Source organism: Stenella coeruleoalba (assembly GCF_951394435.1).
Source record: "Stenella coeruleoalba genome assembly, chromosome: 16".
In the NCBI taxonomy this organism is placed as follows: Eukaryota; Metazoa; Chordata; class Mammalia; order Artiodactyla; family Delphinidae; genus Stenella; species Stenella coeruleoalba.
In genome coordinates, this window is record NC_137162.1 from 22214494 (window position 1) to 22241361 (window position 26868).

The 26868-nt window shown below is 41.0% G+C and overlaps 1 protein-coding gene across 5 annotated transcripts in view; it reads left to right on the plus strand.

The window, feature by feature from the left end:
• SORCS1 (sortilin related VPS10 domain containing receptor 1) overlaps positions 1-26868 on the plus strand; it is a 552802-nt gene that overhangs the window by 327152 nt on the left and 198782 nt on the right. For all 5 annotated transcript variants that reach the window (XM_079901008.1, XM_079901005.1, XM_079901009.1 and 2 more), the window contains one exon: positions 7323-7481. In XM_079901008.1, coding sequence (XP_079757134.1) covers positions 7323-7481 — 159 coding nt within the window. The remainder of the gene's footprint in view (positions 1-7322; positions 7482-26868) is intronic.

Here is a 26868-nt window from a genome sequence, read left to right on the forward strand (position 1 = left end):
CACAGATGATCTTATTTGATCCCATAGATATCTTTACCCCTGATCAGCAGTGTGACCTTAAGCAAATCACCTCATTCCTCAAAGCCTCATTTCCTCTTCTGTCAAATGGACGTAATATCGATCTGAAGTATTTTAACAGTTTAATGAGGTAATATATTTTAAAGGTTTAGTGGAGTGCCTGGTACATAGCAGATGCTCAATACATATAAGCTTTTTTTATAGTATCACTACCCTCAATGATGAAACGGAGGCTCAAAAAAAGATTAAGTGAGCTGTGAGGTCTTCAAATTGGCATCAGAGACATGGCAGAAATGAAACCCAAATCCATCTTTGGAGTTAGGCCCCATGGGATACTGTGATTATAGTATATATTTATGGTTTGTTTTTCCTTCTTCTCATGGCATGAGTGGGTTTCACTAAACTCACTTTCTTCCTCTTTTCTGAGGAAGTACACACACCCACAACATTGACAAAGGTCAGGTTTAGGATTCGGTCATGGCTCTTCTTGTGGAAAACAAGCATGTGGTTCAGTATCCCCACACTCAGCCCAGCATATCAACCTGTCCATATGCATGCAGAGGGCCACAGTAATGGGAACAGAGTCTCACAGCGAAATGGTGCTTTTTAGTTTGAGATTCTCTAAGTTAACTCGAAAGAGAGGATTGTGTTCCATAGTCCCAAGAGAAATCGGAAGCAATCTTCCATAAACTTTCTTTCTTGAACTGTCTTCCAAGGAGTGTAACCGATACGTAACCCATATGTTATCATTCCTGGTGAGTGTTACTATTCTGTGCCTTACAGGGTTTGGCAAAAAGAGTATTGACTGAATTATCATTATTATTACATAATAGGTAATAGGTTGGGTCTTCTAAGGCTATTAAGAGAAGTATGAAGGACTGAAATTGTTTGATACACTTCTTGAAAACTCTTTTTTTCCCCCTGAAAATTCAAAAGCTTTGAGTCCTCATAAAAAAAAAAAGTTCAGAAGTAAACTTACAGAATACAGTGCAAAAGTTTCTCTCCAATTTCATTGAATCAATATTCAGGTCACAAGAAGATGGTCTATTGTTTCTCTCCAATTTCATTGAATCAATATTCAGGTCACAAGAAGATGATCTCTTAGTATTGAATGACCCTCCTTCGTGTTAATGAACATGGGTGGGTTACTTAACATTAGGTGAGCTTCACTGAGTTTGGGGGAGAGGGTGAGAGTGGGACTTAGGACAAGTGATTGCTCACTGGGTACGTCTTTCTACAGACTCTTTTCTATCCGTGTTTACTTGATTGAACCTTTTTCTTTTTAATAACTTTCCTCTCCTTTTCTCACTGTTGTTCATACTTCAGTGACTTCCTTTTCATGGGTCATTCTGGGATCCTGTGTAACTTTCCCTAATACTGTCCTCCAAACAGTTGCCCATTGCTAAGCACTTGTTGCTTTCACCCTCAGCTCATCTGGGAAGGGTAAATGCCCACCTCACATTGGGAATAGGCAGCTCTTCCATCCACATGGGTCAGCCAATTATTTACTTGCTCTGATTATATTTTGCTTAATTTGTTTTTTATATTGGAGCCAGAGTTTTGCAGATAGCCTCTTATACTATTTATAGATAGATTTTTGTTTGAATGGAGTGGCTAGATAACTAGAGTGCCCAATTGCTGCTACTGTTATTTTCTTTGTCATTGTCATTATCACTATGGAAATTACTTATTATGCACCTGTGATATGGGCATCTGGGTCTGAGTTAAGCCTTGAGCAAAGCAAGAGAGATATCCCTAGTATATTACCTCTTCTTGATTCCAGTCCGTGAATGACAAAGAGTAGACAAATGAGCAAACAAATAATAAACAACACATAAAGTAAATACTCTTTGCTCTAGGACCAAAGAAATGGTGGGAAAAAAATGTATGCCTTGGGGTGGTGAAGCTGCCTCTTATTAATAACTCCACCCTGCCTAAATAGGTAGATAATGGAATACCAAGAACAACACACCTAGGAAAAGAATCTGGAAGACTAAATGGTAGGAGCGCTCTTCTGGGAGGAATGTTCTGAGTAGACACCTGGAAGGATCAGGAAGCTGTCAAGCAGCGTTTTGTAGAATTACATCATTTAACCCTATTTTGAACCTGGAGCAAGTCAAAGAGAGTGGAGATGCATTTGATGTTTGATGACGCTGAGCTTTCAGAAGGACTAATATCCAAAAAAAAGGTAGAAGTGACATATTTGAAATCTATAAATTGCATTTCACGTTCATTTATCACCTCTAGGAAGAGCAAATAAAGTTTTTCCCTTCCCCTGAAGTGGATGATGAACGATTGCTTAGAATTGGGTGGTGGGAGCCGGTGTCACCATTATTGACTTTCTATGGAAAACAGTTCACCTGTAGATGCAGTGAGTGCAGCACACCCTGCAGGACAGGACTAAACTGGTTCTAATCACTCATGGGCTGATCTGAACAGAGAATAATTACTTTCCCGTTAAGGGCAGACTCTTCCCATTGTCTCTACCCACCCCACTTACTTCCAAGTAGCACAGCAGAGATTTGTTTCAGAGGACTCAGAACTCTCAATGTCACAGGGATCCATGAACTGCATTTAGCAGAAGCAGGGACGAGGAGGACTCATTGCTTTATTCCTTCATTTGTTCATTTACAAAGATGTATGGACCTACTGTGGAACAAGCTTTATGCTAGGCAAACAAGCCCTCTTTTTAGAGAGCTCACTTCAGGAATCCTGCAGAGTTTGGAGTCATGCCTTTTATAAAGGTTTTTTAAAGTTCTGTCATTCAGATTGTATTCCAGAATGCAGAGGATTAAACACAGCAAAACACCATTTATTCAGAGTCACATGAAAAGCCAAAAGAAGGGAGCTTCCCTGGTGGAGCGGTGGTTAAGAATCTGCCTATGCAGGGGACATGGGTTCGAGCCCTGGTCTGGGAAGATCCCACATGCCATTTAGCAACTAGGCCTATGTGCCACAACTACTGAGCCTGTGCTCTAGAGCCTGTGGGCCACAACTACTGAGTCCGCATGCCACAGCTACTGAAGCCCACACGCCTATAGCCCATGCTCCACAACAAGAGAAGCCACCACAATGAGAAGCCCGTGCACCACAACGAAGAGTAACCCCTGCTCGCCACAGCTAGAGAAAGCCCATGTGCAACAACGAAGACCCAATACAGCCAAAAATAAATTAATTAATTAAAAAAGGAGAAAAAAGAAAGCCAAAAGAAGATAGCCAATGTAAATCAACAAAAACAGGGATCACTGAATATATTTAAGGAATGTAATCTGTTATTTTTTGAGGAATATTCACTAATTTGAAGTTTCTATTTCGATAATATTTCCTAGTAGAATACCATCTTGAGAAGATAGAACTTTATTATTATTTTTTTTTAAATAAATGTATTTATTTATTTTTGGCTGTGTTGGGTCTTCGTTTCTGCGCGAGGGCTTTCTCCAGTTGCAGCAAGCGGGGGCCACTCTTCATCACGGTACGTGGGCCTCTCACTGTCGCGGCCTCTCTTGTTGCGGAGCACAGGCTCCAGACGCGCAGGCTCAGTAGTTGTGGCTCACGGGCCCAGTTTCTCCACGGCATGTGGGATCCTCCCAGACCAGGGCTCGAACCCATGTCCCCTGCATTGGCAGGCAGATTCTCAACCACTGCGCCACCAAGGAAGCCCATATTGATGGCTTAGAACTTTATTTATAAAGGGCATCATTTTCGTCTAAAGATTGGATCACACTTATTATTTACACTGTACCTTTTTTCTCAAATGGGTTAAACATTTTCTATTTAGGTCTTAAATTCTTTATTTGCTTACTAACATATTTACTTTTCATAAACTACAACATGACAGAACAAACTTTAACTCATTTGAAATATAATTACTAAAAGATTCTAATTTGAAGACTGAAATAATAAGATTCCACTAATCCAGTTAATAGTTCATTAAGCACTTACTGTGGTTCAACCACTGAACCAGTTGTAACCTAACTGTGTTGGAGCTTGTGATTAAGCAATTGAAATACATTGTATACAGTGGTGTGTATTAATGTGTGTGTATGCATTTGTGTGTTTACAGTTCAGGTGGAAATGAATATAGGCCATAATATTAAATGAAAAAATAAAACAAGCAAAAACTCAATCCATGATATGATATGTAGCTGCGGATAAAGGAGTAGAAGGGGGCACAGACATGGTTTCACTTGTTGATGGGATAGGGTCAATTTATTTTTCTTTGTAAGTTTGTTTATTTATGGCTGCATTGGGTCTTCATTGCTGCGCACAGGCTTTCTCTAGTTGCGGTGAGCAGGGCGACTCTTCATTGTGGTGCGTGGGCTTCTCATTACGGTGGCTTCTCTTGTTGTGGAGCACGAGCTCTAAGTGCGTGGGCTTCAGTAGTTGTGGCTTGTGGGCTCAGTAGTTGTGGCACGCAGGCTCAGAAGTTGTGGCACACGGGCTTAGTTGCTCCGCAGCATGTGGGATCTTCCCGGACCAGGGGTCATGGCATGTCCCCTGCATTGGCAGGCGGATTCTTAACCACTGTGCCACCAGGGAAGTCCCTATTTTTCTTTTATTTTGAATTCTACTGGCAGTCTTACAAAGTTGTTTTTGCAATAAAAAATGGCTAAACAAAAATGGATCCAGACTGACCTGTTTGTTTTGAGTGGATTGGAGCAGAGATTTGAAAGAGGAACCACTGGAAGGTTTGTCTAATACAGATACATCTGTAAATCTTACAGGGGGGAATATCCTGACATCTTCTATAATTTCCAAAATGTCAAATTCCCAAATAGAAGGTTTTAGGTGAAGACTGTAAAGAAATGGTGAGATTTTGGTCTACATATGTTTAGTACCCAGAAGAAAAGACTGAGGAAGCCAGGAGTTTTATTTACTTAATGTTAAATAACCATATGTTTGAAAATATTTGTATTATTCTACCTCCCCCATCCAATAGTACTTAGATGCAGAATATCTCATACAGTTTGTTGCCTCAGAGTATAAATGAGTATCAGAAGTATTTTAAATAAATGATAAATAATCAACTTGATTTGATGAGATTCTGTAGGCCCAGGGTTTTTATTTTGATGAAGTAGTCTGCCAGGAGAAGCAGGTGGTGAGATCCGCACTTGTGGGAAGAGAGTAAACATATTCTGGTTTACAGGGAAATAGGAAAGCAGGGGAGTGGGGAAAATCACCTTGCCTGAGATAATAGATGCTTTATAAAATTGAGCCTCTTCATATTATCATAGAAATTACTTGCTGGCAGTAGTGCAAAAGGCTGTTATATATTATTGTTAATTGTGGTTGGAGACACAAAGCAATATGATCATTTGATGACTTATTTGTTTTTGGAAAATGACAGCTTTTGTGTGCCAGTAAATATGAAATCCCCTGGAAATATTCTTGTGAATTTAGGAGCCATCTGATCGTCCTTAGTACATACAGTAGACTTTACTGATGACATGGAAGTTTGTACTCAGCAGATTACCTGATGGTTCTGCATCAGTTATCCGGAAAGGGAACACTGTCTGCTTGGTGACTACAAGACAGAGAGACCTATTACTTTGTCAGAATTTATGGTCGATGGACAGTGGCTTCACCAGAACATGGGAGGGGAGGCAATTAGTCTCCAGTATTGTGTGTGCTCTTCGTCTTGTCCGGAACAGAGCTGACAGCCACAGCGTTCCACTCACTCCACTTCATCCGTCCCTTTCTCCTCTTCGAGAAGGGCAGGGTGAAAGAACAGCGAGGAACCTGAAATTCATCCTGGGTAACATAAACACAGTTCAGGCTGAGCGTGTCTGGTGTGAGATCGTTGTGTGCCATTGGCAGTGATCGGACACCACTTTGGAATATGACACCAACTATCCTGAGGTTTTAATACGATTGCCTCCAAATGCCTGAGAAAGCCCTGTGCGTTTGCCTGGCACTCTGTTCTCTTACGACAGGGCTCTAGTTTTGTTTTGTTTTTTTTTCTTCCTTTCTCTCTCTCTCTCCTTTTCCTGGAACCGCCACATCCTTAGCTGGTAATCTTTAAACCCTGGGCTGCAGTGATCTCTCTTCATACGGCCACACATTAAGCACATCTTTCATGCTTCTCCAAACCAAACTCAGAAAGTGCCAATGAATAAGCTGTTGGGGAAGAAATCAGTGGGCAGCATTAAGGCCACCTGACTGGAGGCATAAGGTGTGCACTTTGACTGAGTGAAAGGCAACCTGCAGAGTCGGGAATGAGGTGCTTTATCACATATTCCTAGAGGCGTGAAACAAGAGAGTAAAAAGCTGTTTTCAGAGCAGCTCCTCTGTCTTGCTCCTGTTGTGGATTGTTCACACTGCTGTGGCCAAGGTTAACCCTCAAAAGGAGAAAGTCCCAAGCCTCTGGAGCTGTGAATTTTTACACGAGTATAGCATATTCTTTTGTCAATAGGCCAAAGATGGAGAAGGGCATCCAATGACTTTTTCCATGGAACTTACATTCATATCTGCTCAAATTACTCTGGGCATCTTTCTAGATCTATGTGACTACTCTGAAAAACTTTCCATTCATTCCTTTAACTTTCGTTCATTCATGTCAAATATTTATTGAGTATATAATATATGCTGGACCTCATTCTAGCTGCTGGGAAGGCACTTGTGGGGATAAAAATAGAGAAATATCACTATTCTCATGGGTTTGTGTTCTAGAGAGAATATATAGACAATAAAGAAAATAAATAAGTAAACTATTAATATGTTAGCAGGTGGTAAAGGAGCCTTTGGACAATACCCAGAGCAGGCTTTCGAATGCACAGTCTTTGACTCAAGACTCAGAAAATCAGACGAAAGGCAGGATGACATGGGATATCGTTGATGTGAACGGGAGGGTTTGCGATGGAGAGAAAAACCAGTGGACTCCATCCTCTTTCTACTTCATTCCACCTTTCTCACAAAAGACTGTGACAAGTTTCATCCCCCCAAAATGGAGACTAGACAAGGCTCAGCAGGAAGGAGGGCTGGGGTTAGGGGAACAATGGGAAATATTTCAGATTAAGGAAATAACCTTGGGGAAAAAAACCAAGGAGCCCTACAGGAGGGAAGAAAATGCACTCCTACATTTCCTCCTCCTTCCTTTCAGTCTGTCCCGCCTCTTGTGAAAACAGTTTCATGGCCTTGGTCCAAGGTAGGAGAGCAAACCTGACAGTCAAGGTCCTTGTTTGGCCAAGCGTTCTTTGCCTGTTCCTTTTCCCTCCCTTGTCAAACATTTAACTCATTTTTAAGCCTTGTAAATTTGCACACTTAACTTTCTGTTCTTTTCTTCCCTGAACAATTCTCTGCCGCAGATTATGTTGCTCACAGACCCGGAGATTGAGAGCAGTTTACTGATCAGCTCGGACGAAGGGGCAACCTATCAAAAGTACCGGCTGAACTTCTACATCCAGAGCTTACTTTTCCACCCCAAGCAAGAGGACTGGATTCTGGCTTACAGCCAAGACCAAAAGGTGAGCGTGATCCCCTTGTTCGAGACTGTGGTGCACGGTTGTCCTAGGGAAAGACAACTACTTAGTCATCGCTACGTTTCTTCTCAGCTGTCAGGTTGTTCTGTGCAGCAGCTTGAACCCTGTGCCGGTGGGGCGAGGGGCAGCAATGTGAATCTCAGGTTGCTTGTTTGAGCTGTGTAAGCATCTGAAACAGCACACAAAGGAAAAGCTAGACCCTAAGGAAGACATTGTGGAGGAGCAGTTCTTACCTGGAAGCTTCAGGCCATCAGGAAAACCCCATGGAATTTGAGACAGTGCTTTGTGTATGTGAGATGTGATCATTTTTTTTTTGGAATTAAGAACCCATAGCTTTTCTCAGAGCCTTAAAGGGAAGGATGACCCTGAAAGAGTGAAGAACATTAGCTAGTGATATGCTAAAATAGTGAGAGAAATGTACGTAGATAACATTCAGAATCAGGCAATCTCAGGACTTTTCTTCTCTTGGTGGCTAGGCTGAAGGACAGGTCTACGTTTTAGGAAGGCATTGAATGAAGTTATGCTCTCATATGTTTCTCTGTGTGTATATGTGTGTGTGCGTGCACACGCAATATGTATATGTATTTTATGGGATAAATGCTATAAAATATATCACGTACTCTGTACTGCAGATACATTATAAAATACATGTAGCTCCAGCTTTTAAGGAACTTACATTTTCAGGTAGAATATAAGGCTAGCAACAGTAAATACAATCAGATTAGAATTAGAGGCAAAAAGTATACAAAGGCAAACGTGAGAGAGGCTGTAGCCATAAAAGGCAAAAGGGAAATAGGTAAAATGTTCGAATGCTCTTTGTGAAATGCATGGTTCAGTGAGGTCATCCTGAGAATTACCCTCAGAGGAATTATATGTTACAAATTACATACATTTAAAGAACAACTAGACTTGCCTGAGTGAGGAGAATATTCTAGGGTTAAAACCGTCTGAGCTGGTATAGACGTATGGGGTTCTTCCTGAAGGGAGGGGAATAGTATAAACAACTTTTCAGGGTCTCTACTGACATGAGCATTTTTGAGGAAGCAAATTAAAATTCTCAGGATTGGAGTTTTATTCGCACCTGCCCTTACTGCCAAATAAAATGCACATTAGCCTAAAAATAGGAAAGACTTACAATTAGTATTTTTTTCCTCTCGAGCAGCCTGGCTCCCCTTTCAGCAGAATGTACAATTTCATTCCTGGAGTCAAGCCACAGTGCATCTAGTCCAGGATGGTGCAGTTACCAGAGGCAAAGCTGAGCAGCTCAGGACGCAAGAGTATTAGTCATTTAATCCACTGGGTTTTTGTATTTTATTTGACAGTTGGTTAATTTTCCCCCTGATGCCAGAGGCACACTGAGGGCCAGATTTACCTGGCTAAATGAAAACTATGCACCTTTGCAGTGGTGTCAGAGGAGATGCCCCAAAATTTAACCCTTCCTGTGCCAGTACTTCAGACAGTGATGCCATGAGCACTGTGGCAGAGTGGACAACTCTGGAGGAGTTGGGACATGTGGCTCCGACTCAGCCACGTATGGGAATTGGTACTTGGGGTTGGCTTTCTTTGCCTTAAAATGTGTTTGTGTGGATAGTTATAATTGCAGGTGCAGTTCCAATGAGATTAAAAAGAACAAAAAACCCCCACAAATATTAGACTCCATGTCTGTTTATGTGCTCAGCATGATGCACTGTTGGTATAAAATAACTATGTTGAGGAGTATTCATTCCATCTAGGGAAAGAATATAAATGCATGTGAGTTCAGTAGTCTAAGAGGGACTAAAAAGGCAGATAGAGTCTTCATTCACACATGGTAGATACCCAGTCAGAGTAGCTGGATGGATTATATGAAATTGGCAGCCCAAGTTTAGGAGGTGGAAATCTTATAAAATGATTTCACCTGGACTTTAATGACTGTCGTATCTCTGTGGGGGGTGGAGGGGGGCGCGTTTTGCACAAGAGGGTTGTCATAAACAATAATATAAATTTGTAAAGTTAGAAAACTCATGTAAACAAGATTGTGAATGTGTCTATTTGGCTGAAACTGAAATTTGGGCAAGTTAATTATACATGTATTCCTGGAACCTAATCTTAATTTTTTTTGGACCACTTTGACTGTTGGGCAAAATAATTTTTGTTTTCCCAGTTAGGAGCCTTTTGAACATTTTGGTCAGTGGAATTATGTGTTCAGAGCTATAGATTACAAAGATTAATCTGGTAGTAATATTAGAATGAACTATGGTGCTGTGAGGTCAAAACCAAGAAGACCAGTTAGGATGGTATCACAGTGGGCTTGGTCAGGACCAAAAAGTATCTTTTGTGACCATAGGCCAAATGAATTCTATCATTTTAGAGGTAGAAGAAGCCTTAACAGTCTTTGCTCTGTATGTAGCTAACAAACCAAAAATCTTAGACGTTAATGAATTTTCCCAAAGGGGAAAACCACTCATTGGTGTCACATGTCTAAGTTCAGCAATTGGAATTTGAATATGATATTTAGTAGGGTTCACTACTAAATGGATGGGGATATCGGGAGATGAGCAAAGGGGCAGAAGCCAGCCTTTCTGCTAAGCTCTCTGTTTCTCCAGAAGAGAATGAAGGAGAAATCATCCTGGGAAAAAAGAATTATAGATCACCTGCTAATATGAGTAGGGGTTGGGGAAGGGCTCCATGTATCAGGGCTTGAATCACAGCATGAGGAGTGGGGCATTAGCGGGGAGTGGAGTGGGCTGCAGCCATCCAATGAGCCATTAGCTGGTGGTGTTGGCCCGAAGTCAAGTGGAGAAGGTCTGTGGCCACTCAGGCAGGTCAGTGGTATGGAAATAATAGCTGGCAATCACCCACGAATCACGGAGCTTTGAACCCTGATGAGATGAAGCAGTGGGCCCTAAGGAGGGCCCTGTGCTAGTGTTGACAGGCCAGTGACTTTTGGAAGTGGGAACACTTATTTTTTCATGTAAGTGTTGTTCATCAATATGTCTGTGACAGTTGCTACTGTTGCAGAACTCTCAACAAAGATGGTAAGTAGCTTTGGTGCTAGGATTCCCTTTGCCAGATGCTGTTTTCAACCAGCCTGTGGTGAACAGAATCCTCAGATAGACAGCGCCGTGTGTTAGAAGTTATTACGTTGAGGTGGCAGCTCCGTCAGCACTCACCTGTGCACTGTCCTCCTCTCCTCTCTTCCCTTGTTTGCTGTCAGTCTTTTGAGGCATACACTCCCCTTTTGAATACATAGCCACCTTTACTTTTCCCTTAGTTCCCTGCCACTGCTTTCTCTCACCTTTAGTGAATGAGACTCTGAGGGCCCTGAAGACAAAGTCTGGATCCCTGGCTTGCAGGAAAGAGCCCATGTGGTCCATGGCGTTCTGCTCCAGCTGCGTTTCATTTCGAGTGTCTGGACTCTCAGTAGAGGCTTTTTGATGTGAGCATTTTAAGGGACTCAAAAGAGTTTGGTTGAACAGATTGTGCTTTCTGGCCCAAGACAGAGTTTTACTGGCCGTCATTCCATAGGAAGCCAGATTAAAAACAAAAAAAAAATGCTTTTAATCAGGGAGAAATGTGTATGACCAAATGCTCTCAAAATTCATGAGATTAGGTTATTTTGATATTTTAGCCTTTTTCTTATTTTTTCTTAGAGAAATCTACCCGTGATATTAAAGATGTAGGTGATTGCCAAGAGGTAAAATTTTTTTGAATGAGCATGTGACTCTCCAGCCACCACTAGAATGACTGAAGAGATTTGGGACCTTTTTCCCTTTGAAGCTCTAAAAGAAGTAGCTTGACTTCTTAAAAAGCCCTGTTGGGGGACTTCCATGGTATAGACACAGGCGATAGACTCCTTGGCCTCTGAAGGGTCCGTGTGAGGATGTGCCTTTGGAAAGCCCTGGAATTTTCAGAAAAAGAAGCATTATAGACATTATGGAAACTTCATGCCAAATGGGCAGAGGGATACCTGTTATGTACAGTCACACCTTTTAAGCTTCTTACAAAACAGCAGTGAATCACTGTGGATGCCGTGAAGAATTCCGCAGCATTTATACCAGGACCCCCAACATCTCACTCTCCATTATTTAGTTTTGTTATTTCTGTAATTAAGCAGTTGGCAAACCAAACATTCTGCTCCTTCCTTTTGTTTCTTGGCATTTGGAAACCAAGCAGCCAGGAGAACAGAGGTACAGAGCTTCCGCTTCCTTCCTTGTTTTTCCCCCACATTGTTGCCTCAGTACAGGAAACCACCCAAGGAAGGCTTAGCAGCAGGCCAAGTGTGCCAGATTACATCTTTATTTTAATTTGGCAATAAACTAGTGTACAAACTGTGCTATGAAACATTGCCTCCAGTGGCATCTCTCAGTCTGTCTCAAACACGTCACTAAACATGGTGTGTTGGGAGACAGTGGAAATGAGTGAAAACAAAACACAGATGTGACTGAAAGAAAAACACAGGAGAAATGTGTAAGAATAAGCATCTGCCTCAGCTCTGCTGACCATCCTGGGGCTCTGGGCTCGGGGCCTCTCTGTTAGGGGTTACACTGCGGAGCGAATTGTATAAGGGCGAGTCTGCAATGTTGTGAAGCCAACGTGAACGCTCCTGGGACTCAGAGTGCCTCACAGCTGGGGAGGAGAGACCCCCTTGCTCGGCTTATCCAGGCGTCAAGGCCTCTCCTACAGATGTACCTGCTGCCCCTGACCATAAGCAGGAGGGTCCACGTTTCTCCAGTCCTCCACAGTGAGCTTTTTCTCCCCACTCTGGGTGCCCAAGTCCTTCTAGACCGTGGACTCGGTTCCTACACAGATAAGCAAGCAACTAACTGAACACGGCGGCTGGGTCTGGGTTGTGGGAAACTGGAGAGGAGGTGTTCATTCAGGAGGGTGGGGTGTGGTGGGGGGTCTTCGTGAGCTCCAGCCTGCTGTTCTTGCCACCGAGGATGGCTCATTCAATGTCACCAGACTTTTCAGAGTTTTTCGAGAGAAGTAATCCTGCTTTGTTTGAGATATGACATTTTAAAAACTTAAAACAGAAAGCCGTGCAGGGCAAGTCAACCTCATCTGCTGCCTTGTCTTAGTACCCAGATCACCTTTTTGCTGATTTCTCTGTCTTTCCCATTATCTTTGTTTTTCTCCTGTTCATGGATCTTCCTGTCAGTTTTATTTCAGGAAAAGTTCCATTGTTTTGTGAAGTAAAAAAAAAATGCATGCAAATGAGTGATTAATTCTGTGGAGGGAGGACAAAACCCTTAGGACAGTTTGGTGGGTCACCCTTCATTCTGCGGCAGTTCTAGAATATTCATGAGTTTGTGTTGTCTCACTTGTTCTGGAGCACTAGGAGTCAGCAGTCCAAGTAATACCATGTGGGAGCTTGTAGGAGCTCTGTTCTCCTCTATATTCCAAAGTACCAAAGTTTATGAAAGAAATAAGAAATCCTAAGGCTTGCACGGTGGCCTCACCTTCAGTATTTTGGTAAATATGTGTAAGATACACTTAAAACCAAAACATGGCTTTAAAGGAGGAAAGCACGTTTTCATAAGGAAACCCTATTCACAAATAATTGAAACCCTAAATATTAACAGCGGCATTCTCTGTATAAATGAAGGCAGAGTTTGAGTTAAAATCATATATTGATAGAAAAGGAAAATTATACTGCCAGTGTGTTTGAGCGCATACAATAGAATTTTAGTAACTTGCATAAAAGTAAATTTTTATAAGAAGAGCTGCTTTTAGCTTTCTCCCTTCTTTCTTTCTACCAGTCCTGCAATTTTACTTAAACAGTTTCATATACATTTCTTTAACAAAAAAGAAAAAAAGAACACAACTTTCTTTTTAATCTTTCCTACTTTTCCTGACTGAGCACTAAAAGATGGCCATTGTTTATCACGACAGCTTTGAATGCCAGGAATTCTCTGGGAAATAATGACTGCTTGATATAAGGGAAGAGATGTCAGCATTTTCCAAAACTGAGTCATATTGGTTTCTCACCAGCAATAGACAGCGCAGCAAGTGAGACAGGAACATCAGCTCTCTGTCAGGCCCTCCAAATGGCCATGTGACCTTCAGCAGGTCATTTAACTTTTAGAGTTTCGCCAGCTGTGAAGTGGAAGCAATAACAGTACCTGGCTCACAGGACTGTTTGAGGATGCTGTGATAATGTATGTAAAACACTCAACACAGAACCTGGCACATGGCTAGCACCACGTGAATGCCAGCCAATGTATTATTCAAAGACCTAGGAGAGAGCCACCAGGTGTGGCATAACTAGGTTTAGACGCAAGGCTTCCTTAGCCGTAATCCGGTGTCTTTCCCATACGTGACGTTATACGTATTTAGCCAATGTTGAATATCCTCTTAGACAATCACTAAAAGGTACCACTGAACCAGAATGAACAGAGCAAGCAAGAACCAATATATGGTACTCAGAAATATTATTGATTATAATAACAATAAGCAATTACATATTAAAGTATTTGCCTTTACAGCAACTCTGTTTGTTTTTGAGTAGACCTAGCATCCCCTTAATGTCAAAAGGGCAAGATTGAAATAAAAGATAAATGGATCCTTCAAATTCAACCCCCTGGGGATATTCAAATGATTTCTGCACAAGCACAAACACTTAGGAAGCTGATACCTACCTAATGCCATCACGTTTCCCAAGGCACTACATTAAAAGGCACTCAGTTATTCATAAGAAATATGTGGAACGATATATACCATGCTTTGGCAAGATTTCCATGTGCTTGAAATTTCCCAATGTCAGAGCTGATTTCTAATCTCATGAATATGTAAATAATTTAAGTATTCAAGTACAAAACTGGCAATTAGAGTGGAAACCAGGGAGCTTGCTGAACGTCAACCCCAATGCTTGTTTATAAAACAAATTCTCCAGCTGAAATGCCATCTTATGCAAATGAGGAAGGCCTGTGTTCACTTTAGCTAACTTGTTTAACCAGGTTGTATCATTATTTTTCAATTGCTACCTGAAGCAGTTTGATCTACCTGTTCCCAAATTTGAACGAAATGAGCTACAAGAATAAGGAGAAATGGACATTTTTGAATGAGTGATTGGGGTTAAGGTTTGGACAGATAGAATTATGCTTTTTGGTAGCTATTTAAACTTTGAAGTAAATTACATTTTTGCTTGTGCAATTTTTTAGCCAGTTATTTTGATCTATTCTACCCACCGACACTTGTCTAAATGGATTAAGATGCCTCCTTAATCCAGGCACCAGTCTGGGAAGGTTTGAAGGACACTTGACATCCTAAGAGGGCATGGACCTCTTTCTTAACTGAGCTCGAGGGATATCCAGAAAAAAACTATCTCTGAGTGTGGCCCTTTAGAATCTAGTAATGGTAACATTTTCATGTATCCTGCCTTGTCAAGCATGGCTGCTGCCAGCAGTGTTGCCAAGGAGGGGAGTGGTTTGAGAAGGAGGGAGTCTTGTCCTTGTAAATAGACATATTTTGTGAAGTTATGACTCTGTAGGTTTCATACTAAAAATTTTTTTTAAATGTTATCTTTTCCAACTTCCTCTCTTCAGTACAATAGGATATTGTAAGTTCAGATTACACATGGCACATGAGGTATTCCAAGAGATCCAGAGGCCCAGCCAGGATCTCATAGCTGGCAAGAGGAAGAGAAACCAGAAGTCAGCTACCCTTCTAAAATGACCAGGTCCCTTTACTGAGCTAGACCCTTAATATAAAATACTATGAGAGGGCTTTCCCAGGACTTCCAGATGGGAGAATTACCCTCCTCACCTCCCTTTCCCACACCCATCCTCGCTTGCTCTTTGGCCCCTTTCCACACCTCCTTTTCCCTTCAAGTGAGAAAAGCCTAGTTCCCGAGCCGGTGGAGTGGGTTCCCTCGCCCCTGCTGCTCCCACCCGGGTCCCCCCTCCAGCCATCGCTACTGCCACCACCTCGGTTCCGTTCAATCGATTTTTGCTGCATGTCAACACTTATTACCAAAGAAGTGATACATTGCCTCACCACCCTCCTGTTCTCTTTGTGAACAACAACATGCATTTTCCAAGAAGTTAAGTGAAACTAAGGATCCAGTTGGTGGCCACTGAACAGAGCGAAGGGTTGGGTCCTCTAATCTTCATGAGCAACAAGGACATTTTAATCATAATGAATGGTTCAAGTACTAATATCCCACTACTCCAGGTAAATAGTTAAGAAGAACATAGGCCTCAATTCAGTATTTATCGATATAAAGGATTCTTGCCAGAATGGTGAGTTCAGTCAGTGTATTAACATTTTTGGATTGCAAAGTATAATCTGACTATGAATAGCAGGTGATTAATATACCAGAATAATACTATCAGAATCAGAGTGGATAAGAATGGTTTTTTGGGCCTGCATGCCTGCCCTCTTGCTGTGCTCCTGATTAAAGAAATTAGTCCTTCCTTTCCAACTTAGTCCCTGGAAAGAAGTTTCAGCCTGAGAGCTTGTGGGATCTTAGTTCCCAGGGCGGAGGTTGGGCCCAAGCTTCTGCAGTGGGAGCTCTGAGTCCAAACCACTGGACTAACAGAGAACCTCACACACCAGGGAACATCAGTCGGAGTGAGGCCTCCCAGAGGTCTTCATCTCATCACCAAGACCCAGCTCTATCCAACTGCCTACAAACTCCAGTGCTGGACATCTCAGGCCAAACAACCAGTAAGACAGGAAAGCAGCACCAACCATCAGAAAAAAAAAAAAAAGAAATGACAAAAAAATTTGTTGCAGAGGAAGGAGCAAGGTAAAAACCTACAAGACCAAATGAATGAAGATGAAATAGGCAACCTACCTGAAAAAGAATTCAGAATAATGATAGTAGGGGTGATCAAAACTCTCAGAAACAATGGGGAAAATACAAGAAACATTTAACAAGGATCTAGAAGAACTAAAGAGCAAACAAACAGTGATGAACAACACAATGACTGAAATTAAAAATACTCTACAAGGAATCAATAACAGAATAACTGAGGTAGAAGAAGGGATAAGTGAGCTGGAAGATAAAATGGTGGAAATAACTGCCAGGGAGCAGAATAAAGAAAAAAGAACCAGAGGAGATGAGGACAGTCGCAGAGACCTCTGGGACAACATTAAATGCACCAACATTCAAATCATAGGCATCCTAGAAGAAGAAGAAAAAAAGAAAGGGTCTGAGAAAATATTTGAAGAGATTATAGTCGAAAACTTCCCTAACATGGGAAAGGAAATAGTCAGTCAAGTCCAGGAAGCGCAGAGAGTCCCAACAGGATAAACCCAAAGAGAAACATGCCGAGACACATATTAATCAAACTATCAAAAATTAAATACAAAGAAAAAATATTTAAAGCGTCAAGGGAAAAGCAACAAACAACATACAAGGAAATCCCTGTAAGGTTAACAGTTGATCTTTCAGCAGACACTCTGCAAGCCAGAATGGAGTGGCAAGATGTATTGAAAGTGATGAAAGGGAAAAACCTACACCAAGATTATTCTACCCAGCAAGGATCTCATTCAGATTCGACAGAGAAATTAAAACCTTTACAAAAAGCAAAAGTTAAGAGAATTCAGCACCACCAAACCAGCTTTACAACAAGTGCTAAAGGAACTTCTCTAGGCAGGAAATACAGGAGAAGGAAAAGACTCACAATAAAAAATCCAAAACAATTAAGAAAATGGTAATAGGAACATACATATCGATAATTACCTTAAATGTAAATGGATTAAATGCTCCAACCAAGAGACATAGACTGGCTGAATGGATACAAAAACAAGACCCATATATATGCTGTCTACAGCAGACCCACTTCAGACCTACGGACACAAACAGACAGAAAGTGAGGGGATGGAAAAAGATATTCCATGCAAATGGAAATCAAAAGAAAGCTGGAGTAGCAATTCTCATATCAGACAAACTAGACTTTAAAATAAAGACTATTACAAGAGACAAAGAAGGACACTACAGAATGATCAAGGGATCAACCAAGAAGAAGATACAACAATTATAAATATTTATGCCCCCAACATAGGTGCACCTCAATACGTAAGGCACATGCTAGCAGCCATAAAAGGGAAAATCAACAGTAACACATTCATAGCAGGGGACTTTAATACCCCACTTTTACCAGTGGACAGATCATCCAAAATGAAAATAAATAAGGAGACACAAGCTTTAAATGATACATTAAACAAGATGGAAATAATTGATATTTATAGGACATTCCATCCAAAAACAACAGGATACACTTTATTCTCAAGTGCTCATGGAACATTCTCCAGGATAAATCATATCTTGGATCACAAATCAAACCTTGGTATATTTAAGAAATTGAAATCATATCAAGTATCTTTTCTGACCACAACGCTATGAGAATAGATATCAGTTACAGGAAAAAAACTAAAAAATACAAACACATGGAGGCTAAACAATATGCTACTAAATAACCAAGAGATCGCTGAAGAAATCAAAGAGGAAATCAAAAAATGCCTAGAAACAAATGACAATGAAAACACGATGACCCAAAACCTGTGGGATGCAGCAAAAGCAGTTCTAAGAGGCAAGTTTATAGCAATACAATCCTACCTCAAGAAACAAGAAACATCTCAAATAAACAACCTAACCTTACACATAAAGCAATTAGAGAAAGAAGAACAAAAAAAAAAAACCCAAAGTTAGCAGAAGGAAAGAAATCATAAAGATCAGATCAGAAATAAATGAAAAAGAAACAAAAGAAATAATAGCAAAGATCAATAAAACTAAAAGCTGGTTCTTTGAGAAGATAAACAAGATTGATAAACCATTAGCCAGACTTATCAAGAAAAAAAGGGAGAAGACTCAAATCAACAGAATTAGAAATGAAACAGGAGAAGTAACAACTGACACTGCAGAAAAACAAAGGATCATGAGTGATTACTACAAGCAGCTGTATGCCAATAAAATGGACAACCTGGAAGAAATGGACAAATTCTTAGAAAAGCACAACCTTCCGTGACTGAACCAGGAAGAAATACAAAATATAAACAGACGAGTCACAAGCACTGAAATTGAAACTGTGATTAAAAATCTTCCAACAAACAAAGGCCCAGGACCAGGCGGCTTCACAGGTGAATTCTACCAAACATTTAGAGAAGAACTAACACCTATCCTTCTCAAACTCTTCCAAAATAGAGCAGAGGGAGGAATACTCCCAAACTCATTCTATGAGGCCACCATCACCCTGATACCAAAACCAGACAAAGATGTCACAAAAAAAACTACAGGCGCATATCACTGATGAACATAGATGCAAAAACTCTCAACAAAATACTAGCAAACAGAATACAACAGCACATTAAAAGGTTCATACACCATGATCAAGTGGAGTTTATCCCAGGATGCAAGGACTCTTCGGTATATGCAAATCAATCAATGTGATACTCCATATTAACAAATTGAAGGATAAAAAACATATGATAATCTCAATAGATGCATAAAAAGCTTTTGACAAAATTCAACACCATTTATGATAAAAACTCTCCAGACGGTGGGCATAGAGGGAAATCACCTCAATATAATAAAGGCCATATATGACAAACCCACAGCCAACATCATTCTCAATGGTGAAAAACTGAAACCATTTCCACTAAGATCAGGAACAAGACAAGGTTGCCCACTCTCACCACTATTATTCAACATAGTTTTGGAAGTTTTAGCCATGGCAGTCAGAGAAGAAAAAGAAATAAAAGGAATCCAAATCAGAAAAGAAGTAAAGCTGTCACTGTTTGCAGATGACATGATACTATACATAGAGAATCCTAAAGAAAACTACTAGAGGTAATCAATGAATTTGGTAAAGTAGCAGGATACAAAATTAATGCACAGAAATCTCTTGCATTCCTATACACTAATGATGAAAATTCGGAAAGAGAAATTAAGGAAACACTCCCGTTTACCACTGCAATAAAACGAATAAAATACCTAGGAATAAAGCTACCTAAGGAGACAAAAGACCTGTATGCAGAAAACTATAAGACACTGATGAAAGAAATTAAAGATGACAGAAACAGATGGAGAGATGTTCCATGTTCTTGGATTGGAAGAATCAACATTGTGAAAATTACTATACTACTCAGAGCGATCTACAGATTCAATGCAATTCCTATCAAACTACCAATGGCATTTTTCCCAGAACTAAAACAAAAAGTTGCACAATTTGTATGGAAACACAAAAGACCCTGAAGAGCCAAAACAATCTCGAGAAAGAAAAACAGAGCTGGAGGAATCAGGCTCCTGGACTTCAGACTATACTACAAAGCTGCAGTAATCAAGACAGTGTAGTTCTGGCAGCAGAACAGAAATATAGATCAATGGAACAGGATAGAAAGACCGGAGATAAACCCACGCACAATATGGTCACCTTATCTTTGATAAAGGAGATGAGAGTATACAATGGAGAAAAGACAGCCTCTTCAATAAGTGGTGCTGGGAAAACTGGACAGCTACATGTAAAAGAATGAAATTAGACCACTCCCTAACACCATACACAAAAATAAACCCAAAATGGATTAAAGACCTAAATGTAAGGCCAGACACTATCAAACTCTTAAAGGAAAACCTAGCCAGAACACTCTATGGCATAAATCACTGCAAGATCCTTTTTGACCCATCTCCTAGAGAAATGGAAATAAAAACAAAAATAAACACATGGGACCTAATGAAACTTCAAAGCTTTTGCACAGCAAAGGAAACCATAAACAAGACGAAAAGACAACCCTCAGAATGGGAGAAAATATTTGCAAATGAAGCAACTGACAAATGATTAATCTCCAAAATATACTAGCCTGTCATGCAGCTCCATACCAAAAAAAAAAAAAAAAAAACAACCCAATCCAAAAATAGGCAGAAGACCTAAATAGTCGTTTCTCCAAAGAAGATATACAGATTGCCAACAAACACATGAAAAGATGCTCAACATCACTAATCATTAGAAAGATGCAAATCAAAACTACTATGATGTGTCACTTCACACCAGTCAGAATGGCCATCATCAAAAAATCTACAAACAATAAATGTTGGAGAGGGTGTGGAGAAAAGGGAACCCTTTTGCACTGTTGGTGGGAATATAAATTGATGCAGCCACTATAGAGAACAGTATGGAAGTTCCTTAAAAAACTAAAAATAGAACTACCATACGACCGAGCAATCCCACTACTGGGCATAAACCCTGAGAAAATCGTAATTCAAAAAGAATCATGTACCACAATGTTCATTGCAGCACTATTTACAATAGCCAGGACATGGAAGCAACCTAAGTGTCCACTGACAGATGAATGGATAAAGATGTGGCACATATATACAATGGAATGTTACTCAGCCATAAAAAGAAATGAAATTGAGTTATTTGTAGTGAGTTGGATGGACCTAGAATCTGTCATACAGAGCGAAGTAAGTCAGAAAGAGAAAAACAAATACCATATGCTAACAAATATATATGGAATCTAAAAAGAAATATTGGTTCTAAATGAACCTTGGGGCAGGACAGGAATAAAGGCACAGATGTAGAGAATGGACTTGAGGACATGGGGAGGGGCAAGGGTAAGCTGGGACAAAGGGAGAGAGTAGCATTGACGTATATACACTAGCAAATGTAAAATAGCTAGCTAGTGGGAAGCAGCTGCATGGCACAGGGAGATTAGCTTGGTGCTTTGTGACCACCTAGAGGGGTGGGATAAGGAGGGTGGGAGGAAGCCGCAAGAGGGAAGGGATATGGGGATATACGTATGCATATAGCTGATTCACTTTGTTATACAGTAGAAACTAACGCAACACTGTAAAGCAATTATACTCCAATAAAGATGTTAAGAAAAAATTCTATGAGATAGAGTCACAAATTCTGATCTGAAAGGCTCTCACTCTCTTGACTTGCTTAACTCCAATGCCTGCCTGGCTGATCTAAGTATAGTCATGATGAGAAAATGTCCCAGAACAAGAAGACTTGTGATCCAAAGCCGAACAGCCTCAGCTACTCCAGAAAAGGCCATGCTAAGCAGTATCCAACCTCAGAGGCTGGGTACGTGGATGCATTGTTTAGAGTCCTTCCTTGGCTTCCTGAAAGTCAGGAGGAAAAAAGCAATAACAAGTTCTTCTCCTTGCCATTCCTCCTTTCCTCAGGGCCTGTGGACAGCTCGGGCTAGAGGCAATAATCAGCAGAAAGGGGAGAGCGTGAGAGCTAGTATTGACCTTTTACTCTGTGGGAAGCTTTATGCCAGACTTTTCACACTGATACCTCAACTCTATTCTTACATGAAACATCAGATGTATCATTATGCCAGTTAGAATTGGGGGAATCTGAGGCTCTGAAAGGTTAAGAAAAGTCCCAAGGTGGTTGGTAGAGCCAGGAGTCTTATCCAGGTTTGACCCTCTTCACTCAGTCCTCGCTGCACCAAAACGCTTGCCTCCCTACAAAAGCCATTGCGATCCTTTTCTTTTTTTCCTTTTCTTTAATTGCCAATTTTTTTTTTCTATTTTTATGTAACCATCTTTCCACTCTCCAACCTACCGTGAGACCTGTTCCCTCTGACAGATGCACTAGTACACATTTCAAGAGCTGAGTTTCACAGCAGAGAGAAAACTGTTGTTTGAAGATCACACAGCAGAGGAAGGGAGAGGGAGGGACTGGCAAGTCAGAGGGTCATTGCCCCTGGCTGCTTCCCAGGCAGACAGCAGTCCCTTGTGAACCCTCAGACCAGCTTGTGACTGAAACACTGTGACCCCTGCTCATCTCTTCCAACCTTGCACCAGCTCTGGCCCCAGGGGTCTGTATGTAGAATCTCACCCTGCCCAGGTAAAATGACTGGAGCTTTCAGAAGTGACCCTCTCTGTAAGCTGGTGCAGTCACTATGGAAAACAGTCTGGAGATTCATTAAAAAACTAAAAATAGAGCTACCATATGATCCAGCAATCCCACTCCTGAGCATTTATCCAGAAAAGATGAAAACTCTCATTCAAAAAGATAAATGTGCCCCAGTGTTCATAGCAGCACTATTTACGACAGCCAAGACATGGAAGCAACCTAAATGTCCATTGACGAATGGACGAAGAAGATGTGGTATACACATACACACATGCACACACAATGGACTGTTTATTACTCAGCCATGAGAAAGAATGAAATAATGTCATTTGCAGCAACATGGATGGACCTAGAGGTTATCATACTAAGAGAAGTAAGTCTGACAGAGAAAGACAAATATCATATGATATTACTTATATGTGGAATCTAAAAAAATGATACAAATGAAGTTATTTACAAAACAGAAACAGACTCACAGGCATAGAAAACAAACTTATGGTTACCAAAGGGGAAAAGGGGAGTGGGGGGAAGGATAAATTAGGAGTTTGGGATTAACAGATACACACTACTATATATATAAAATTGATAAGCAACAAAGTCCTACTGTACATCACAGGGAACTATATTCAATGTCTTGTAATAACCTATAATGGAAAAGAATATGAAAAGGAATACATATATGTAAAAAGAATATGTATATGAAAAAGAATATATATATGCATATATATAACTGAACAACTTTGCTGTACACCAAAAACTAACACAACATTGTAAATCAACTATACTTCAATAATAAGTTAATTAAAAAGCAAAAATAAATAAATAAATAAAAAATAAATCAGTAGTCCTTGGAATGATTAGATTAAATATCTGGATATTCCAGAAAAGCATCTAAAGCCCATCATTCAAATTTAAGACAAAATTTATAGTTCCCTGTGTGTATATAGCACAGGGAACTGTATTCAACATCTTGCAATAACCTATAATAGAAAAGAATCTGAAAAAGAGTATATATATATACACATTCACATATATATATATATATGAATCACTTTGCTGTACACCTGAAACTAACACAGCATTGTAAATCAACTATATTTCAATTTAAAAAAAATGTGACCCTCTCTTACGCTCTACTTCTAGTCAGATTTTTTTTCCTTTTAAAATTTTGTTTATTATTATTCTTGTTATTGTTGTTGTTATTGCCTTTCCTTCTTCCCACACCCAGGGGCCCTGACTCACCCAGGCACCCATCTCTTCCCTGCCCTGATACAGTCACCTTCTAACTGATCTCTCTCCTCTGTTCCATCTTCACACGGCTAATGGATCCATCTTAACAGAGGCACACTTCCAGTTATGTCCCAAGTGACAGTTTTCTCCTCCTGCTTATTTTTGTCTCTCAAAACCTGCTGAGCTTCATCATATATTCATTTAAATAATGGGATGATTACATGGTTATTGAGGGCTATTCATTTTTTCCCATCAGTGTCTTGATATTGGGGATCTGTGATACAGATCCTTACTAGCTTCTAATTATTTTACTTATCTTCCATTTATTTCCATATCTATATTATAGGAGTTTTAAGGCCGAGAGTCCATTTGACATTTCCCTAAGTACCTCCAGACGTGGGAGCACAGGAAGAGTCCGTGAACTGAACTGGTCCACAGCCACATATTGACCCTTGTGGCCCAGCCAGCCCCAGTTCCATATGTCGAATCCCCCAAGCCTGCCTCAAAGTGCCAAACACAACTATGGGGTATGTGACAGACTTCGGTGACAGCTGGGGAATGGCCAGTGACAGATTTGATAAATCCAGCCTTCAGAGAGATTGATGGAGCCGGTGACATGTCATCATTCCTGCTCTCTCTTCATCAGCAAAGCCTGAGCGCTCAGCCTTGGTGCCCTTGTATTTTGACCTTTGGGAACAGTCTCCGTTAGCTCCCCCGCAAGTTATGGTAGGATTGCATTCATCCAGTCTGCTCCCAGGCCATGTTTATAGCCTCTACTCCCACTTCACTTCCCTTTACGCACCTCCACCAAACTGGGTCTCTTGCAGTTGACAAAAGAAGAACAAAGATACCGCCCTAACCTTGGCTGCTCTGTTTATTTGCTCAGACTGACCCACTTGCCCTGCAACACTCTTTTCTCACATCTTCAAATTAAGAACTTTTTACTGTATTCCTAGTCCCACCTTGAAAGCTTTGGCAGATCCCCAGCTTCTTCCTGTCTTACATAAGCCACCGTAACACTCTGGGCAAAATATAACAACACTTACGATACTTTGTGTGTGATATCCCTGAGAAGCTAGCTTTTCCTCTGGGGAACTTACATCTCTCGGGGTTTGGGGGAGCTGGTCTGGGATGGGTCATCATGGTTCTCTATCTCTCCCTGTACCCACCGGCCAAGGAGAAGGCTTGTGTCAGTGCTGGGTGGAGTTTTAGGTCCTTTATAATGTGATTTCCCCTAAGAGTGGGTGCTGGCTTCCTGTGCTGTGCAACTAGAGCAGCAGAGCTCATCTCTGAAGACCATGGATTTCTCTGGACTGATTTTCTTCCTATTGAGGCTGGGGGAGGAAGGGCTTGATATTTGCAATGCCTTGGGGGCTGGCATTAGAAATGTATTTGAAGTCCTCAAGGTCCCATCTCTTTCTTGCTAAAGAATGCAGCAACAGCAGTGAGAACTGGAGAGGCATGAGGTGGAAGAGTGCTTTGCACCCAGGCCATCCGCAGGGCGATATTAGGATGAAGCAAATCAAATAGAACTGGCAGGGTTTTCTGTCAGCCTTTCCAGGAAGGGCAGTTTGCAAGCCTCCTGCCTCTAAAATGTTAAGGGCAGAGAAGGAAAGGGGAGGGAGCAGGCAACCTTGAAAAGAACCAACTGCAAGAAGTGTTCCTCCAACAAGGAAACTTCTGCAGGAGCCCACGTGGGGGAGACCTAGGGACCTGCCTCCTGATGGGAAAGTCACCGTGGGGACCTTTGTGGTGAAAGCATCCAATCCCATCAACCAAAGACTGAAACATGCTGTCACTCTTACCTTCTATCAAATGGTGTCCTTGCACCAATTTCCTAGCTGCAAAAGAAAATTCCTAATGTGTACCTATCTAACAATCTAAAATGAGGGGCTGCACTGATCTGATTTAGAACTGTTGAGAAGACTTTTTGGAGACAGTGGTGCTTGCAAGCTTTTGCATTAACACAAGGAAGTGGAATTTCTATTCAAAGAAAGATGCCACTCTGCTAGGGATTCAACCAAAATGTGAATGGTAAGAAGATGGAAAATGAAAGTTGGAAACAGCTGCTCTCATACCCCACTTATTTCAGCCCATCTTAATCTGCTATAGTTTAGGTATCCTGAGCAAAGTCAATGAATCTCACTTTTGCCCACCTCCAAGCTATTTGTCCTGCTGTGGCCTCTCTCTTTATTCTCCCTTGGAACCTGTGCCCCTCAGCCAACTTGCAGCCCTCTGGAGCATGACAACAGAGATGACTGTACAATTGGTTAAAAGCTCCTAATAAAACCAACCCTTGAAATTGAATCCTTTGCAATTAACTGTATTTTTATCTGCACTCTTCTTATAGCAGACAAAGGCAGATGGCAAGAAAACAAGTCAATGTAAGTGATGTCAAAAAAAAAATAGGAGAAGGAAGGAAGAAAGGAAGGAAGGAAAAAAGAAAGGGAGGGAGGAAGGGAGGAAGGATGGGCTAAATCTTCAGAGGAGGAGCATGGCAAGAAGTGTTGACAGCCCCAGACCAGCATAATAAGGAAGTAGAGGGTTGGGCCCTGAGGCTGCTAATAGGTCTTGAGCATAGATGAACAATGGGTTTGTGCCCATTAAGTTGTATCTACTGAGATGGGGAAGTGGTCTCAGCTAGTTTAGAGTGATTCTAAACAGGGAGGATTGTCTGCCCTGCATTCTTAGTTAACCAGAATCCTTCCTCCCTCCTTTTCTAAAATGTCTACTCCGTTTTTTCCCAAAATTTTGTACCAGTGTTAGGAAAACAAAACAAAACTAAACCCCTCCAAGAATGGCCTTTGGGGGTTCATGACAGAGGGTTAGTAGATGAGCAGCGCTCTCCTAAAACTAGTAGAAATATTCTCTTCCTCCCCCTGATCTTTCTACCTCATTCGTTCTCTAGGCTTGGCACTGCTGGAGAAAGCGGCCGATGTCTTCTCTGATGTGACAGATAGTAATGATATTTCTTAGTTCTGTGTTCTGACAGAACTGAGAAACCTTGGCGCTGGAGAGAGACAGGGAGGGAAATAAATCTTACTTAGGTGCTGCCAACACTATGAATTTTATTAAAGGACATTGACTCGTTCTACACGGAAAGCCTTCCACTGGTGGCTGAGACAGTCATTGGGTAAAAAAGGCTTTGATCGCAGTTTTTAGTGGAGCAAAACTTTGCTGCCAGACTCTGCAGGTTTAATTAGCACATTATCTTGGATGGCTGTGAGTTGTTTTCTTCTTTTCTTGGTATAACATCAGGCTGGACAATTAACTTCTTAGGGAGAAAAGGTTTGAAACAGTAGGTGAAGTGTATAGAGCAGCTCTGTCTAGGGGTGAATATTCAAGAC